Source organism: Elephas maximus, chromosome 11 (genome assembly GCF_024166365.1).
Source record: "Elephas maximus indicus isolate mEleMax1 chromosome 11, mEleMax1 primary haplotype, whole genome shotgun sequence".
Lineage (NCBI taxonomy): Eukaryota > Metazoa > Chordata > Mammalia > Proboscidea > Elephantidae > Elephas > Elephas maximus.
This window is the reverse complement of record NC_064829.1, coordinates 20,174,035-20,192,509: the sequence shown is the minus strand read 5'-3', so window position 1 is coordinate 20,192,509 and position 18,475 is coordinate 20,174,035. Positions and strand designations below refer to the sequence as shown.

At 46.1% G+C, this 18,475-nt stretch overlaps 1 protein-coding gene across 2 annotated transcripts in view; it reads right to left on the bottom strand.

The window, feature by feature from the left end:
- EMILIN2 (elastin microfibril interfacer 2) overlaps positions 1–18,475 on the bottom strand; it is a 60,963-nt gene that overhangs the window by 17,771 nt on the left and 24,717 nt on the right. For both annotated transcript variants that reach the window (XM_049901055.1, XM_049901056.1), the window contains exons 3-4: positions 13,722–13,897; positions 7,158–9,086 (exon numbers count right to left, since the gene is read on the bottom strand). In XM_049901055.1, coding sequence (XP_049757012.1) covers positions 7,158–9,086; positions 13,722–13,897 — 2,105 coding nt within the window. The remainder of the gene's footprint in view (positions 1–7,157; positions 9,087–13,721; positions 13,898–18,475) is intronic.

The window sequence follows — 18,475 nt, the reverse complement described above, 5'->3', positions numbered from 1 at the left end:
AACTTGATAGCAACGGTTTTTTTTTTTTTTTTTTTGCGGAACCAAGTGGCAAGTACTATTTAATACTCTACTACTTATGAGTATTAATCTTTGTATCCATGTTTTTTTAATTTTATTGCGGCACAAATGGTCTCTTTTGGGTGATGCAAATGGTTAAGCTCTCAACGACCAGCCAAAAGGCCTGGTGATCCGCTTCTGAAAGGTCCCAACTTGAAAACCCTCAGTTCTACTCTGCACACTGGGGTTGCCATAAGTCGGATTCGGTTCAATGGCAACTAACAACAGCAACAAAAATATACATGTAACATAAAATTTGCCATTTTAACCATTTTTAAAGGTACAACTCAGCGACATTAATTACACTCACCACGTTGCACGGTCATCGCCACCATTTCCAAGCGTTGTCATCGCCCCAGACAGATTCTCTGCTCCCACTCAGCCTGAACCCCTCATTTGCCCTTCCCCCAGGCCCTGATAACCACTAACCACTTTCTTCGTCTATGTATCTGCCTGTTCTAGATAGTTCATATAAGTGGGTCATACAGTACGTGTCTGGCTTATGTCATTCAGCATAATGTTTTCAAGATTCATCCATGTTAGCCACTTTTCGAGGTAGGTATCATTACTGAACAATGAGGAAAGTGAAGCATATGATAAACAGCTTGCTTAAAGTCACAGAGCTAGCATGGAGGAGCTAGGATTACAAACCTGGGAAATAACCGTCACCTCGCAAAAAAAAAAAAATTTTTTTTTTCGCTGTTCAAAATTTTCTGATAGTTTCTCCTCATACTTAAAATACAAATCCTCTATCATAACCTATAAAATCCTACATAATCTGATTTCTGCTCCCTCTTTGACCCCATTGCCTATGGCTGTCTCCCTTGCTCATATACTTGGCCAAACTGGCATTCCTGAGTTTTTCAAACATGGCAAACTCATTCCCACCTCTGAGTCTTTGAATATGCTGTTCCCTCCACCTGGAACACTGTTCCCAGGTCTCTGCAGGGCTCACTTTATTTATGTCTCCGTTCAAATGTCATCTCAACTGGGCAACTTTCCCTGAGCAATGATCTCAATATACCTCCCCCACCCCCACCCATTCTCTATTGTCTTACTGTGTTTCAGCTTTCCTGGTGGTATTAATTGCTAAATGAAATCAGCTCTTTATTTGCTTGGTTGTATATTGTCTGTCTTCCCCTCCAGAGTGTAAGATCTGTGAGGCAGACACTCCAGCACCTAGAACATGGCTCAGTAAATCTTTATTGAATGAACGGACCTGTGAACGAACGGGTGGGAGGTACAGGGGCCAGGAGAGAGGTATCACACCCACTTTGCCTTGTCAAAGGCGAGAAAGTAATGAGACAGTGCAGTGGCTCTACACCTTTTAGAAGTTGGTCAGCCCTCTGAGTCCTAGATGAAAGCCGTGGATCTTTTGTCCAACAACATAACTAAACATTTGCAGATAATTTCAAGAATCCCTTTTAAACAAGAAGGAAGAATACCTGTACTAATGGGAAGAATAAAAAAGAGACTTGGAACATCCCAAATGTCCATCAACAGATGAGTGAATTGTAGTCTATTCATACAACAGGATATTATAGGCCATGAAGAGAAACGAGGTTCTGACACATGGTACGGCATGGGCGAGCCTGGAAAACCCTATGGTGAACGAAATAAGAAGGACACATATTTATGATCCCACTTTTATGAAACATCTAAAATAAACAAATGCATAGAAACAGAATGTGGACTGGTGGTGGCCAGGGGCCGAAGGAAAGAAGACATAGAAACTGTTTAATGGGTAACCAGTTGCCCCTGAGTCAGTTTTGACTCATGGTGACCCCATGTGTGTCAGAGTAGAACTGTGCTCCATAGTTTTCGATGGCTGATTTTTTTTTGGAATAGATGACCAGGCCTTTCTTCCAAGACACCTCTGTGTGGGCTCAAACCTCCAATCTTTTGCTTTGCAACTGAGCACAGGGTTTTATCTTGGAGTGATGAAAATGTGTGGGACTAGACAGAGGTGGCGGCTGCACAGCATGATGAGTGTATTAACTGTTGCTCTAACATGGTTAATTTTATGCTTTGTGCTTTCACCTCAATAAATTTTAAAGAGAGAGAGACATGGATCTACTAAGCATCAGCTAAAGCCCCTTGTTCCCCCCCACTGGCTGCCTGCTGGGTAATTCAGGCTCCTTAGGGAGGCGTCAGAGGAAAATAACAGGATCTGTGAACAGAGTAGAGAACTGAGTAGAACCACCGGAGTTGGGGTCCCTGGTCCAGGAATTGGGTTCCTCACCTCTGGGCCCTTGCTCGCTGTGGTAGATCTCCTCCAGAGATGACTCACAACGTTCCATCTCTCCCTGCACATGCAGGCCACATCACCCTTCAAGAGGTGGCTTGGTTTGACGAACGGAATGTGGCAGAAGTGCCACCTGCCAGTTCTGGGCCTGGCCTTGCAGAGGGTGTGGGGTTTACATTAACTTTACCCAAAGAGGAGCCCTGGTGGTACAGTGGTTAAGACCTCAGCTGCTAACCAAAAGGTCAGCAGTTCGAATCCACCAGCTGCTCCTTGGAAACCCTTTGGGGCAGGGCAGTTCTACTCTGTCCTACAGGGTTGCTATGAATCAGAATCGACTTGATGGCAACGTGTTTGCTTTTTGGCTTTACCCAAAGGATTTAGTCTTTGGTTCCTGAGAAATAACCTCTAAAACCTTTGATTGAAGTGTCTTTGATGAGGCCTCCAGATCACATCTGAGGGTTTATGCTAACGAAGTGACTCAGGTTGGGGCTGGCCAGGCTGGGAGGACTCACGGGGTGGGGGAGTTAGTTGATTCAATCAATCCTGGCTATGATGTCACTAGGTCCCAATAAAGGCTCTTGACACGGAAGCTCCATGGGCTTCCTGGTGGGTGAAAGGCACAGGTGCACGTAAGAGTGTAGCGTGTCCTTTTTGGGACACGGATGCTCTGCACTGGGAACCCTCTGCATCTCTTCGTTTGTATCCTTTTTGCTATAATTAAACTCTAATCGTAAGAACGGCACTTCCCATGAGTCATTCTAGTTCATCGAACCCAAGGGAGTAGTGGGAGCCTTCAGGCCAGGGGTGAGTGGGCAGAGGGACCCCTGATTCTATGGCTGGTATCCTGAGAGGGTAGAGGAAACCCTTGAATCTGCAGCCAACAGGTCAGAAGTACAGAGGGCCCTGGAGACCCCCAAACTTACAGCTGGCATCTGAGTCTTGGGCAGACTAGGCAGTCTGGAGGAATGTGCCCCTTAGCTTGAGACCTGACCTACCTATGGTGGTTAGAGTCAAAGGAAGAAGTACTCCATGTGCTGCTGGGTTGGAATTGAGCTCCTTCAGTTTAGTTGGTATCAGAGAAGTGGCATAATTCCCTGCCTAGCACAAATGATTAAGCGCTCGACTACTAGCCAGAAGGGCAGTGATTCCAACCCATTCAGCAGCGACTCAGAAGACAGGCCAGGCCACCTGCTTCTGAAAAGTCACAGCCTTGAAAACCCTATGGAGCAGTTCTACTTTGCACACATGGGGTTGCCATGAATCCGAATCCACTTGATGGCAACTAACAACAGCAACAACATAATAGCTTGTATTGATTTGATTTCCACTCAGAGGCCCTAGAGTTTCCACTTTCCCTTTACGTCTGACTACAGCAAGGCTGCCATGCTGTGAGGAAGCCCAAGTTCACCACATAGAAAGATCATGTGGAGGAGTACCAAGGCACCAGGCCTGTGGCTGAAGTCTTCCTAGAGCTTCCAGCCCAGCCCAGGCCAGCGGCCAGCTGAATGCAGCCAAGTGGGTGACTCCAGCCAATGCCAGGACTGCCAGTCACACCCTGCCCAAATTCCTGACCCACATGAAAATGAAAAATAATAAATCTTGGTCATGTTAAGCCACCAGATTTGGGGAAGTCTGTTACACAGCAATAAATAACAGATCCATTCACACAAGCTCCTCACCAGGAATGCCCTCCCCTCTTGCTTTTCCAAATCCTACCACGCCTTCATCAGCCCCAGCCACACCTCCTTCCAAAAGTCTCCTCTTACCACCTCTCCTCACGACCCACACTCCAGCTGCCCACAGGCCTCTCAACTCTGCTCAGTAAACTCCGGCTCAGTCTTAAAGGCTCCCCTCAGTGGTTCCTCCTCTGAGAAGCCTCCCCACCTTCCTGGCAGCCCTAGGGCTTTGCACGCCCCATGCGGGGATGCAGACCCCTTCCTGCGGCCAGCTCTCTGCTTGCTGTTTATCTTCCCACCATATGGTCGTTCTGTCTACATCTCCCACACTCATAATCTATTCCCTCCCACACAGCAGGTACTCAAGAAGATTTTGTGAAATAAACTCACTGGGCTTTTACACACCATCTTACCCGTTCTCTCTGTAGACCTGTGTGTCTCTAGGCCTGTGTGTCTCTTTACTACTGTGATTGAAAACGCTCTGAGGGTAAGGATCGCACTTCACAGAGCCTCACACATCCTACCCACTGCCAGTGAGTTGATTCCGATTCACAACGACCCTATAGGACAGAGGAGAACTGCCGCCCAGGGTTTCCAAGGAGCGGCTGGTGGATGGATGTAAATTGCCGACCTTTTGGTTAGCAGCTGAGCTCTTAACCGCTGCACCACCAGGGCTCCTCGAACATACTAGGTGCTCCATAAATGTTCTGTTGACTTTTAAGCGACTGGGTATATGAACTTAAGATTCATCCCTGGGTCTCTGACACCCAGGTTCCGAACCTCCTATCCCCGATGCTACGCAAGGACAGATGGTGCTGTGCTTTTTGATTTTTGGTTCTTTTCAATCAATGACAGTCCCTGTATTCTACATTCACAACCATGAGTTCATTCCAAAAGGATAGTCTTTTACAGCCACATTCTCTTTAAAGGCATTTACCTCCAACTCCGACTGCACCAGAGAAATGTGAGCGAGCTAACACAGCTTCTCACCCTGCCTGAGAGTCACAAGCAAAGGGAAACAGCTGGTTCAGGCTGTTACAAAGCACAGTCCAGACGGCATTGTCCCCACAAAGGATAATCATTCTACGTCTGGTGACCTTTACTCAACATTCCAGAGATAGGGGAGCTGAGCGGGCCAGGAAGGACAGGACAGGGTTATAAATAGGGTGGTGTGTTGGAGGCCAGATTCCTGGATGACTTCTCTTGCAAAATTAGCACTGCACTCTGGGGACATCCAGGGCTTCTCCCACCTGACGGCCTGGACCCTCCCACCCCTCCTCAGGGCCAGCACCTGGCCCAGGCCCTGCCCAGGCAGGCCAGGATGCATCTGTCTCTCACACTCGAGCCTTCCCCTCTTCGGGTTTTATGTCTCAGCTGGGACACGCTCATCACGTGAAGCCACGGAATCTCAGCTCAACTGGTAAGGGTCTGTGTCACCAGAGCTGAACAAAGTGGAGGAGGTGATACAGACAGGTGACCAGTGACTGGAAAACAAGGAGAGGGAAGGTCAGAAATCGTTCCCTTCGGGGTACACAGCCTGCCCTGGACAGATTCTTGTAGACCAAAGAAGTCTGCATTCAACTCTGGGGGACACCAGGGAGATGGCGCTAGAGTAAAAAACAACAATTTTGGGTGCAGAACGGCCAGAGTTCCAATCCCCACTCCCCCACTCTGCCAGCTGTGTGACCACAGACACTCTTCCCCCAGAACACCACTGTGCCCTCCCTATGAGGCTGCTGTGGGGCCAGGTGAGATGTGCCCAGCCTTTGGTGGACTTGAACTCCAACCTTTTGGTTAGTAGCCAAGCGCGTTAACCATTTGCCTGGCACATAGAAAGTGCTCAAAAAATGTAATCTCTCTTCTTGTTCCCCTTCACCCCCTGCCTGCAACTAGAAAAGGCCATCTCAGTTTTGAGGGGAAATAAGAATCTGGATACAAGAAAAGCTCTGCTCACGGATTATGTGTTTAGCCCCCAAGTATCGAATATATTATTCAAAACTATTAAGGGCCTGTTCATTCGTTCATTCAAAAAATATTTGTTGAGTGTCTAATGTGTAGCAAGTATTGCTTGCAGCACTGTGGTAATCTTCACGGAGCTAGACACTGTAAGGCTTTAAACAGTCACTGCCCCTAAACTGCTTTTATCCGAGGTCCTGTCTGTGCCTCAGAGTCCCTGTGTGGTGCAAACAGTAATGCCCTCAGCTTGTTAACTAAAAAGTTGGAGGTTCAGGTCTACCCAGAGATGCCTCGGAAAAAAGGCCTGGTGATCTACATCTGAAAAATCAGCCACTGAAAACCCTACAGAGCAGTTTCACTCTGACACACAATGGTTTGTCATGAGTCAGAACCAACTTGAGGGCAACTGTTTTTTGGTCTGTGTCTTTGGAAAGGATTCCATCCACCATTCTCTGGGCTCTAGATCTCAGGGGATGGGAGGTGGCCCAAAGATGATGATGACCAAGATTATAATAATACAAGCAAACCTAAAGAAAGTGATGCGTGTAGACGGGTTAATGGATAAGCATACAAGAGACTCCCTAGGTAGAAGCAGCGGCAACACTACCCAGTGCCCCAAGTCTTTATGCCAAAAGTTTGACCCCAGCTCTAAGCTCTGCAACATAATCTTATAGGTCAGTACTTTTCAATCCATCTGCACTGACAGACCAGATTTCCTTTTCTACCTTCAATCTGTTGTTGACTAATACTTTTGTAAAATATACAAATCATGTGTTTGAATGCTGCAGTGATATTGAATTGTTTTAAAACCAGTTGACGTGGAGTCATTTCCAACTCATGGCGACCCTGTGTGTGCCAGGGTAGAACTGTGCTTCACAGGGTTTTCAATGGCTGGTTTTTTGGAAGTAGATCACAAGGATTTTCTTCTGAGGAGCCTCCGGATGGACGTGAACTGCAACAGTGGGTTAGCAGCCGAGCACATTAACCATTTACACACCCGGGGACTTTAAAATTATTTTGAAGGTTTCTAAATGCTCACTGTCAATGTTGCTATTTCTCTCATTGCTACCCAGCAGCAAATCACGAACTGGCACACTCCATGGACCGTACCTTGGGTGGCACTGATGGAGTTCAGTGAATTCCACAAAGTGTCCAAAATCTAGCAGAACACTGTCACATGCTGCAAGCAAATACAAGAAATGGAATTGTAAAGGTCAACTTACTTGCTGATGGTTGAAATTTGACCAGATCTTGCAGGTCAGTAGAAATCTGGAAAACGTGGCTATAGAACTGCTGGACAGAATTCTTCAGGCCAGAAATGTCTCCGGAATGTGACTGGAGCGTCCCATTCATCTGCCTGATGCAGCTCCACAGGCTACTCACATGCTTGTTGAGCCCTTCCTTGATCTTGTCAAGACTTCCCGAGATGGAGTCCAGTTTGTTGCAAGTTTTCTCCATCTGAGACACTCTGCCTTCAACCACAGAGACCTCTGTCTGGACGCCTTGCATGTTTTCCTTACAAGTGTCTAGGCCAGTAAGGACCTGGCTCTGCAGCCTCTGTAACTCCTCCTCTAGCTGGCTGCAGCACTGTGCCGTGGGATCCGGTGGGGACGGGAGGGTCTCACCTGTCCTCTCTGGCTCACCCCCCTTAGTAAACCCACCCCCTTCAGCGTTTTTACCTTCTCTACAATGGCTCATCTCATTCTGAAGAAAAGTCACGTTATTTTCTGTGTGATTTAGTTGGGAATAAAGAAAACTGAAATCCCGTTGAAGTTTCTGGATGCTCCATTCAATTTCCTGAAACTTCCTGTGCATTGTGTCATTTAGAGATTTCAAAAGCCTTGAACTATCACCCATTGTGTGGTCTTCCTCATTTGGCAAAGTACCTTCTCTCCCATGAGGCTCTCTCTGGAAGTTCTGCTGGCAAATATCCTCAACAACTTGAAGTTTATCCTTCAAGTGGTTTAATTCAGTCAGGACCTGTTCGTTCCCTGACCCTGACACACCTGGTAGGGTGGAGCTTGAAGGAGTAAATTCTGCATTAGAGCTGTTTGCAATCTCCAGAAGAACGCTCCCCACACGGTCTTCTAGAGATTGTATTTTCTGGTTGAGAAGTTGCTTCAACTCATGTACCTCTGCATTAATGGCCCCCCGAAGGCTTTCCTCAATGTAAAAGCAATGTTCTTCTGCGTTCTTCTCTGTCACATTGATCCTTGCATCCAGCTCATTCCATCTTGCATCAAAGTCCACCTCTGGTTCTGGAACTGTGAGGCGATCAAACTCATTGTCCAGTCGCCCATTCAGCATCCTGGTGGCTTCAGCAACTCTTTCGATTTTCTGGTCTAACATCTTGATCTGTTGACCAAAGTGTGCACCATTCTTTTCACGGTCAGAGCAGTTTGTCTGGACGGAAGGATTCGGTAGCTGGGCACGAAGGTCATTTATTTCTTTTCTCAGATTTGCTTCCTTCTCTCCTATAAGCTCTATCACACCTAGGAAGCTGCTCCCATAATCATCACACTGTTGCTGGAGGCCAACCAACCTGTACTCACAAGAGTTCTTCAAATCAGCTAGCTTTCTGTCCATTCCCTCCATGAGTTCCTCTCTCAGGGCATTGATCTTACTGTCCACATAGGCTTGGTAGAGTTCGTTGGTCGTCATGGTCACTGTAGGGCCCTGGGCGGCCTCCTGGAGCTGTTTGAGCTGCCCTTCATAACCCTTCACTTTCCCATCCAGCTCTTCCAGCTTGTCACTCTTCGTCTTCAGAGCATCCTTGACTTCGGCCAATTCAGACTTGATGTCCTTCATGCCAGATTCCTTGTTGTTGATGCCAGGAAGCTGGACCATTTCTGTGTCTCCACCAATGGCACTGTCAGGTGTTGGCTGGGGGTGCACGTTGTTGAGCCACGACACCAGCATTTTACCGGCATCATTCTGGATGGCATGTTTGAGGTTTTCATTCACTCCAGCAATAGAAGACTGGAGGTCAAGAACTGTCCTTGTGAGTCGGAAAACCTTCTCCTCAAGCACCTGAATTTTCTTTTCTTGAAGTTCTTGAGGTCCCTGTTTTGGATCTACTACTCGACTTGGTTCTGCTGTATGAGTTGGTGCCAGAGTTCTCTTGGGCCCTGGGATTTGGTTTGGTTCATTATCTGTTATAAAGAAAGAATTGGACATGACTTAACATTCTCTATCTTCAGCTAGTTTCTGCAAAGACAATAAACAGGCTACTTACAGAACACATTTAAACTTTCATTTACAGACCCATCACCTAATTGCAGGTAATTACTGTGTTAGAGCAGAAAAGAGTGTGGTTTTTGGAGTCAAACAGATTTCCACTTTCATTCTGGATCTGCTGTTTATTGTCTGCTCTTGAGCAAATTAATTTCTGTGAACCCTAATTCCCTCATCTATGAAATGGAGGTACCATATTCTCTCTTAGGGCTGTTAAGAGAACATGTACATGGCACATAACAGATACTCAATGGTTCTTTTCACCCTGAGAGGAAATATTTTTATCTGCTTTATCACGTGAACACATGACTTCCCACAGTCGTGAAATGTGGCCACTGCCCAATGGTTGACCGCACACTGTCAAATCACAAGATGCTACTTTAGCAAGATCCACCCATTAACTGTTGGATGACACGATATCGTATGAGCAGCAAGTTATCTTCAAAGCAACTCCTGGGCGTTCTCTTTAACTTGTATTGGCATCCCTATGCTAAAAAGCCAGACCTTGTTCAGCCTTGTAATGTAGTTGGGGAAACTAAGAGCAAAAGAGGGATAAAGCAACTGACTTCATTGGTATCTCCCCAAACAGAGCCACCCGGCCATGTAGAGAGCCCTGCTGGCTCCGTGGTTAAGAGCCTGCTGCCAACCAAAAGGCTGGCAGTTCAAATCAGCCAGCCCCTTCCTGGAAACCCTGCGGGGGAGGGCTACTCTGTCCTGCGGGGTCGCTATGAGTCAGAATCTACTCAACTGCAACAGGTTGGTTGGTTGGTTTTGGTCATGTATACTAAGACTCATTAAATCAAAGAACACAATCATTGAATTTTTTATAATCCTACTTTAAAAAATACACCCCAAGAAAATAGTCCATAAGAAAAAAAGTTATGAAAATGACCATGATGAATCATAAAATCAAAATAAATTGACAGATATAGAAATAGATAAACTAAACAAAAAGGAGACTACAAAAACCTGCAGCAACATGAGACTAACAAGTAAAAACCATGCCCCTGAACACAGAGGAATACAAGGAATAGTGGAAAAGGGTCGGCATTGACGAGCCTGAAGACGACCATGTAGTGGAAAAAGTCAAACACAAAATATATCACAATAAAATGCACAAATGTACATTGACAAACACTGGAATTAAATTGAGAATGTTGTAGGCATTTGGGTTGAATCTTTGTTGTTTTTTCCTCCCCTAAACTTTTACATAAGATCATAACAACAGCTATTAGTTAATAAAGTCAATTTAGTGTTAAAAATAAGACTGAAATTCAGCTGTCCAGACTCTCAGTCACATTCTTTCTCCTGCAGAGAACTCTAAAGAACACCCTATTTCCACACTGAAAAAAATTATTCTATCTCAAGATGCTAAAGGAAAACAAGTGTTGAATTGTATACAAATGAAATGCTATTCTGGGCGAAGGAAATCCAAACAAAGGGCAGAAGAATGGGGGACAATCAAGGACATAGGGAAAAGCTTCTCTCAGATACCACTGGCGACTGTAAGTCGCTATAGCTTTTTTTGAAGGAAAATTTGGCAACACGTATGAAAATTTTCAGAATCCTTTTGACCCTGCAATTACACTTCCAGAAATTTATTCTAGTAAATGATCAGGATGAGGCAAAAATTTAATAGGAGAGATGTTTATTCGAATATTATTTGTGATAGTGAAAAATTACATACAACCTAAGGGCCCAACAACAGGGGGCTGTTTAAACTACAACACATTCAAACAATCAAATTCTCTGAGGCCATTAAATGATATTGCAGAATGTTTAATGACACGAAAACTGTTCATTACAGGCTGTTAAGTTAAAAAGTTCTAAAAACAGTTATGTTCGTTATAATGATAGTGGGTTGAAGGTAAGCATTCTTTTCACTCCCTCCTGAAATCCCACTAAAATGCCAAAAAAGAGGAACAAAAAAAACAACAACAAAGCGGTCACACATGAATTGGAAAGCAGGATGGTTTTGGACTTGCCGACAGCAGCACTGGAAGCTAGGAGAAAACCGAGCAATGATTTCAAAATTTCCAACCTAGAATTCTGAAGCTGGAGTACAAATATTTTCAGACTATAAAGTATTAAAAAAAAAAAAAAAAGTTTATCTCCATGGTATCGTCTCAAGAAGCTAAGCTGCTGGAGGATGTGCCTTACATCAATGCAAGGGAGTAAACTGAGAAGGAGTAAGTACACTGGGGCGGAGGGCGGGGTGGTGGGGACAGGAAACAGAATCCAGGAGAGGCCAGCTAACATCCAGATGTAAACCAGGGAAGAAGGGCTGACCAGTGCGGGTGGGGCATGTGAGAAGGCTCTCCGGGAGATTTCTTCAAAAAGATGAACCTCATGTGTCTGAACATAAGGACAGGAAGTTTAGATAACCAGAGGAAGGTTTGAGTTGAAATCAGGACAAAAACATAGAAAACAGAGCGAAGGAAAACATAAAACAATTATTAACTCCAGAGGAATGAAAAAGCTGTGTAGGGAAGGAAAAGCATTCATAGCATACTACATGGCTCAGCTGTAAGCATGTTCTGCATAGTTCTTACAATGTAAACACTGAATAGTAAATCAATAAAAATATAACTGTATAGAAAGCATGGGGCATAGGAGCAGCCTGTTGAGGAGTGGACAAAAGAGAGTCAGATCTTCATCTTCCAAAACTGAGGTAAATTCCAAAAGAATCATTTTAAGAGTTTAAAGAAATTGCCTCTGGGGGTGGAAAAAACAGGGGGGAGGAGTGTGAGAGATGGCTGTTTTTCCTAATACGCATTGCTGTGAAGCCAATTCTAATTTATGGCAACCCCATGTTTTACTGAGTAGAACTGAGCTCCCCAGGGTTTTTTTGGGCTATAATCTTTATGGAAGCAGATCACCAGGCCTTTCTTCCTTGGTGCCATGGGGTGGGTTCAAACCGCCAACCTTTCAGTTAGTAGCTAAGCACAAACCATTTGTACCACACAGGGACCTCTGTTTTCCCTAATAGTCCTCATAAAACTATTTGACTTATTAAACTACATGAGTGTTTAAACTTTGACAAAATGTTAAAAAATGAAGGCAATACAAAACAAAAATAGACTATTACGAGCCAATAGTAACCCCCTCATGTTAGCACTTATCTTAGTCTTCCCTAAGAGTCAGGGGTCTGCGGGAGCAGGGACTGTTTTTTGCTTATCCCAAGAGCCTGCCAGATATAGAAGCTCAACAAATATTTGTGGGATGAATGACTTTTTCTTTAACAAAATGTATATGCAGATATGGGTAAGAGAGTGATGTTTTATAACAAAAGGGTAACAGTAGTTATCCTTTGGTGGTGAGATTATGTGTATTTTGGGAAAAATTTTTCCTATACTTTATAAACATTCTTCAATTGATATGCATTACTTTGTAATGAGAAAAATTATTTTAAATTCTACTTCACAGACTAGGTTGGGAAAAATGCCAATTTTGAAATTGAAGAAAATACTTCACAGGAAATTTAATCATTTAAAGACAACTTAGACATCTAAAAAATCTAGGCTGTATTTATTGTGACTCTAGGCCTGTTGGTACAGTGGTTAAGAGCTCGGCTGCTAACCAAAAAGTCAGCAGTTCGAATCCACCAGCCGCTCCTTAGAAACCCTATGGGGTGGTTCTACTCTGTCCTATAGGGTTGCTATGGATTGGAATCCTATAGACAGCAAAGGGTTTGTTTTGTTTCGGTTTCTATTTAAAAAGAGAAAAGATAAAGCAATGTAGAGCAAGATGCCCTAAAGTGCTTATTCGTGAAAGTCATTGTCCTAATGTCACATTTAAAAGCAAGGTGTGCTACAGGTAAGAATTATAACTGCTTCCTTAGCTATTCACTGCATTTGTGCTGCTTCACTTCAAAAAGAAAGTTTCAGAAACACAATTAAGATCAACCTCACTGGATACTTCTAACTTGGGGCTTAACTTTGCAAATATCTCATCAAAACTGTAGGAGAATGATTCTAATTTGCCTATTTAAAAAAAAAAAAGCCAATTTTAAGTCCTGTAAATTCAGGTGAAAACACATAAATCATCCTTACACTGAAAAGCTTAGCATCTGTGCCTCCAGGCTACGCAAGTCTCAAATCATCAGCATTTCCTTGCTGGTGCCTAAGCCACGGGCTTTCACAGATCACCCCATCAAAGCAATTTACTTACAAGAAACTTTATCTGCCAATTGCTACTGCTCCTGCAGATAAATTTGCCTGCCACATGTGTCTACTGCAGGGTATGTGTGCTATTCGAAGACCTGGGAAAGGTCCATGTTGTAAATCATAAATCCTATTTTTTGGAGAAGCACTGGAAATATTAACAGTGTCCAAGCCTAACCACACTGATTCCAATTTGGCAACTCCATGCATGTCAAAGTAGAACTGTGCTCCATCGGGTTTTCAATGGTCAATTTTTCAGAAGTAGATCTCCAGGCCTTTCTTCCGAGGTGCCTCTAGGTTAGCAGCGAGCATAGTAACTACTTGCACCACCCTGGCACTCCATGCCAGCTCCATGGTCCATGCCTAGCAAGATACAAAGAAGTTAGTTACCTGTAGCTTTCTTCATGCTGTTTCGAGGCTGAGCAGGCGTAGGGTGGGGGGTCCTCCCAGGATTCCCGGGACCTTCTTGGCAGTCTCCCCCTCTAAACCCGGGGCAGCATCTCCATTCCAACTGGGTCACTGTCTTGAACTTAGTGACATACCTGGGTCTGAAGCTCACTCGATACCTGTGGAAGGAAAGGGCAGCATTTCTGCATTGGCAGCTTTTCAGAGAACCTCTGTGCCTCCTAAGGCTGGACCCAAATGAAGAGGATTCGGGTGGAGCAGGGCTCTGCCTGCTGTCTCCAGGCAGACCTGGAAAGGATTGTTAGTCTCCTCAGCCCAGCCTGGTCCCCTGGGGTCCAGCCCAAATTGGATCAGCCTCAGGGCACGGGCCACTGTCCTCCCTCCCTCAGATCCCCTATACCTGGCTCCTACCACAGTCCCGCTTGATATGGTCATCTATTTCATTTTATCGTGGTAAAATATAAAAAAGAAAAAGTGCCATTTTAACTATTTTTGAGGGTACAGTTCACTAAAATTAATTATACTCACCATGTTGCGTGATGTCACCACTGCCTATCTGACATGGACATTTTTATGCCTCCAAACTGAGCTTTTGTTTTGCCAACAAACTTCTTTCCTACAATTCGCTGCTTTGTGGAGATTTTTTCAGGCGTAACTCAGGGTTGTTTGGTTTCGTGTGTGTTTTAAGGACAAACGTCCCTGGTGCCCTGATCTCCCCTAACGTGCACAGAGTCACCTCTGCCTTCCTTCTCCAACGTGAGCCAAGTTCAGGCCTGCAAGCCTGGGAGGCTGGGCCTCACACGGTTTGTGTACAGATCTCTTTAAAAATATGCCCGGTCCACGCTGCTAACAACAGGGAAAGGGAAGCGGCATTGGAGCCGCTCAAAAAACTCTTAAAACACATGTTCCTGGAGAGCGTAAGTATTGGTTAAACCAACCACCGGACACCCAAGTTTTCTTTTTAAAACAATTTCCTGGGTGCAATAGAGGGGGTGGGGGGAGGAGGAATAGAAAATCAATGGGTCAGTTTTCTCATTTTTCATGTCAGAGAGTCAATCCAGGAGTCCACTGTCCCCCATCCTCCCCTCCCACCCCACCACCAGTGCCTTGCTCAGAGCGCAGACCCAACCCACAGCCACACAGGCCAGGTCCTCCGTGACTGACCCCCCAGCTCCTACTTTCTGGCCGGGAACCACCCCTCTCTGGCGCCTTTTCAGTTCATTTTTAACACCAGCACTACAGCTGGCCTTCATTTGGGGCCAATTCCCAGAGAGAAACATGCACTTCCTGAGGGTTACTGATGAGGCCCGAGGAAGAGCTGGACAACCAGCTGAAGGAGCTGCAGCTGTGGGGGTAGGGGCTTGCAGAGGGGTCTAGGGAGCTCCCAGCCGCCAAGCCACTCCTTCTCAAGCACCAGCCTGTGGCAAGTAAAATTCAAAGTTACACTCCTCAGCAAAGCGGCTAATGTAAGGGGCCCTGTGCATCTTCCCTGAGAGCCGAAACCCTGACAAGCAAAACCTCAAACGCTGATGATCCACCTGCCAAGACCAGTGGAGGAGCCCCTCTGGAGCTCTAAGGTGGCGGTGCCAACAGATGTCACACTTGGCAGGCACGTTCGAGTTTCTCACCCTCCTCACCATCGCTGCTTCAGCTTACCCTTTCAGGCAGTGTTTCTCAGCCTGGGCTGTGTGTTATAGACACCCAGCCAGTGGCCAGCGGGCAAACTCGGACTCACGGCGACCCCACGCACGTCAGAGTAGACCTGTGCTCTACTGGTTCTCAGTGGCTGACCTTTCAGCAGCAGATCACCTGGCCTTTCTTCTGAGGCACCTCCGGGTGCACTTGAACCTCTGACCTTTCAGTGAGCAGCCAAGTGCATTTGCACCACCCAAAGATTCCAAGAATCACCTAGGGGCCTGTTAAAGAAAAAACACCTGGGTCTCCCCCTCGGAGATTCTGATGGGGACCAGGGCATTGGGATTTTGGGGTGCTCTGATGGGACCCTTTTTCAAGGAAAACTGAAGAGAAAGCATGGAAAGTAAAACAGGAAAGTAAAGGCTGCCCTCCTGTGTGTGTGTGTGTGAGTGTATCGTATATGTGTGTGTGTATACGTGAGTATGTGTGTGTGTGAGTGTATGTGTGTGTGTGAGTGTATGTGTGTGTGTGTGTGGTAGGGGACACAAAGACCCTCCTTCTAGGCTCTTCAGTCTCTCTCATCCTCACCCCATCCCCATCAGCACCCCACGATTTATGTTTTCCCCTTTTCACGAATAAGAAAATAGGCTCAGAGAGGTTAAGTGACTTGCCCAAGTTCACACAGACAGGAAGTGGCGGGGCTGGAGCTTAAACCCAAGTGCTCCCCTTCAAAGCCCTGTGCTTCTCCCTCGTGCCCCATACTCCCCTCCCAGCCACAGAAAAAGCAATTGTCTCTGGAAATTGCCCCACCCAGAGATGTTCCAGAAGGCCCTAAGAGCTGGGGAAAAACACAGCCATCATCCCTATTCAGCAGACACTGCCGAGCGTCTAATTCCACACAGGGACACACCAGGCCTGGGCCCACCGCCGAACTTACCAAAAAAACCCTCTGTGTAGCCCTAGAAAATACAAAAAGAAGAAGGAAGAAGAATCCTACTTCATTGTTTTGCATACTTGGATAGAGAACATAATGCTAGAAAAATGTGTAATCTCAGAAAAACTTTGCTCCTCTGAGCATTGAAGAGTGAACACGAAAATGTGTTTGTTCTTGGATTTTGTTCACTGGCCAGTAGATGACAGCCCAGACTAAGCCCTTTAGGATATGGACAAAGAGCACAAAACATGTGCTCCTGGGCCCGTGGAGGGGGCGACCTCTCACCCCGCCCCTAGCTACACGAGCCAGAGTATAAGAAAGTTCTTGTTTTTTCAACATACTTCATTATTTTCTTTAAAAGCAGATATATTTTGGAGCCTGCTTGTAAGTTGGGATGTTCCCTGAAGTCTCTGCCCCTCCACCCCCATACGCATTCTCCTCATCCTGCAGTCGTTTCTGGCAACGGAGCCCAGGTCGACGGCGTTCATGACAAAGTTTTCAACTCTAACATGTGCAGAAGGCCTTCCTGGTGAGCAGGACAGCTGGAAGTGATCAGGAGCCCCCTCTGGCGTGGGAAAGGCTCACCGTGCAGGATGACCGCAGAGTCTCTGGATGGATCTCGAGCAGCCAGGCCTCAGGCCTCAATGTGGGAGGAAGGAGGTCCAGGCCCAGCAGAAACTGGGTTCCTGACTCCTCAGTGCCCAGCCAGAGGATTCCCAGAGGACAAGGGGGAATCAAGTGGGACCCAAACCTTCCTCTCCAATCAGGGCACTGCAGGGAAACAGCCTAGCTAGGGAGCGTTAGAAAATGGTCTTGGCCTTCGCTGTTGTTGTTAGGTGCTGTCCAGTCAGTTCTGACTCTTAGCGACCCTATGTATAACAGAACAAAACACAGCCCAGTCCTACACCAGCCTCATAATCATTGCTATCTATGCTTGAGCCCATCGTTGCAGCCAGTGTGTCAACCCATCGCCTCTTTATGTCCTTCTCTAGGCACTGGTGCCTCCTGATAACATGCCCAAAGTACGTGAGACGAAGTGTTGCCATCCTAGCTTCTAAAGAGTGTTCTGGCCGTATTTCTTCCAAGACAGATTTGTTCGTTCTTCTGGCAAAGTGTGGTATATTCAATATTCCTTGTCAACACCATAATTCAAAGGCATCAACTCTTCCTCGGTCTTCCTTATTCATTGTCCAGCTTTCGCATGTATATGAGGTGACCGAAAACACCATGGCTTGGGTCAGGCGCATCTTAGTCCTCAAAGTGACATCCCTGCTTTTTAACACTTTAAAGAGGTCCTTTGCAACAGATTTGCCCAACACATTGCCTCATCTGATTTCTTGACTGTTGCTTCCATAGGTGTTGATCGTGGATCCAAGTAAAACAAAATTCCTGACAACTCAGTCTTTTCTCTGTTTATCATGATGTTGCTTATTGGTCCAGTTGTGAGGATTTTTGTTTTATGTTGAGGTGTAATCTATACTGAAGGCTGTAGTCTTTGATCTTCATCAGCAAGTGCTCTAAGTCCTTTTTACTTTCAGCAAACCTTGGCCCTTACTCATATCCCCTAAATTCTAATTTAATTGATCAGGGGATGGGCTCCCAGGCATCAGTACCTTTCATAAACTCCCCAAGTAACCCTCAGGTGTGAGAAGCACTGCCCCAGACACAGGCTCTGTTTCTGCCCCTACAGGGAACCCTCACAAGTGGGATCCAGGAGGTGCGGGTCTTGGAGACAGCCAGTATGGATGTGCTTGGCCACTGACAGTGAAGCTCAGACAAAGCAGCCCAGTGCAGCACTGGGGTCCCTGGGCCCATTTGGTGCCTAAACACGGAGCTGAACTCATCACAACTGTGAATCCTTGTACATAGCAACAGGAGGGCTTTAGAGAAAGAGAAGGGGAAAGCAAGGTGGGGTGAAGAGGTGAGGTGGGGCAGCCTGTGGCCATAGCCCCGAGTGGCCCTCACAGGCGCCGAGCACAGGAAGGCCACTGTGGAGCAGAGCTCTCCCTTGGACAGGATGCAGTTATGGGCCCCACCGGAGACCAGGGCTCCGCCAAGGCTGCAGCCCGAGCCAGCCACCAGCACCAGCCCAGACACCTTGACTTTGTTTCCTTGACTCTCCCTCGTAAACATCAAAGATTATTTCTTTTTGACAACATGTCCATTTTTA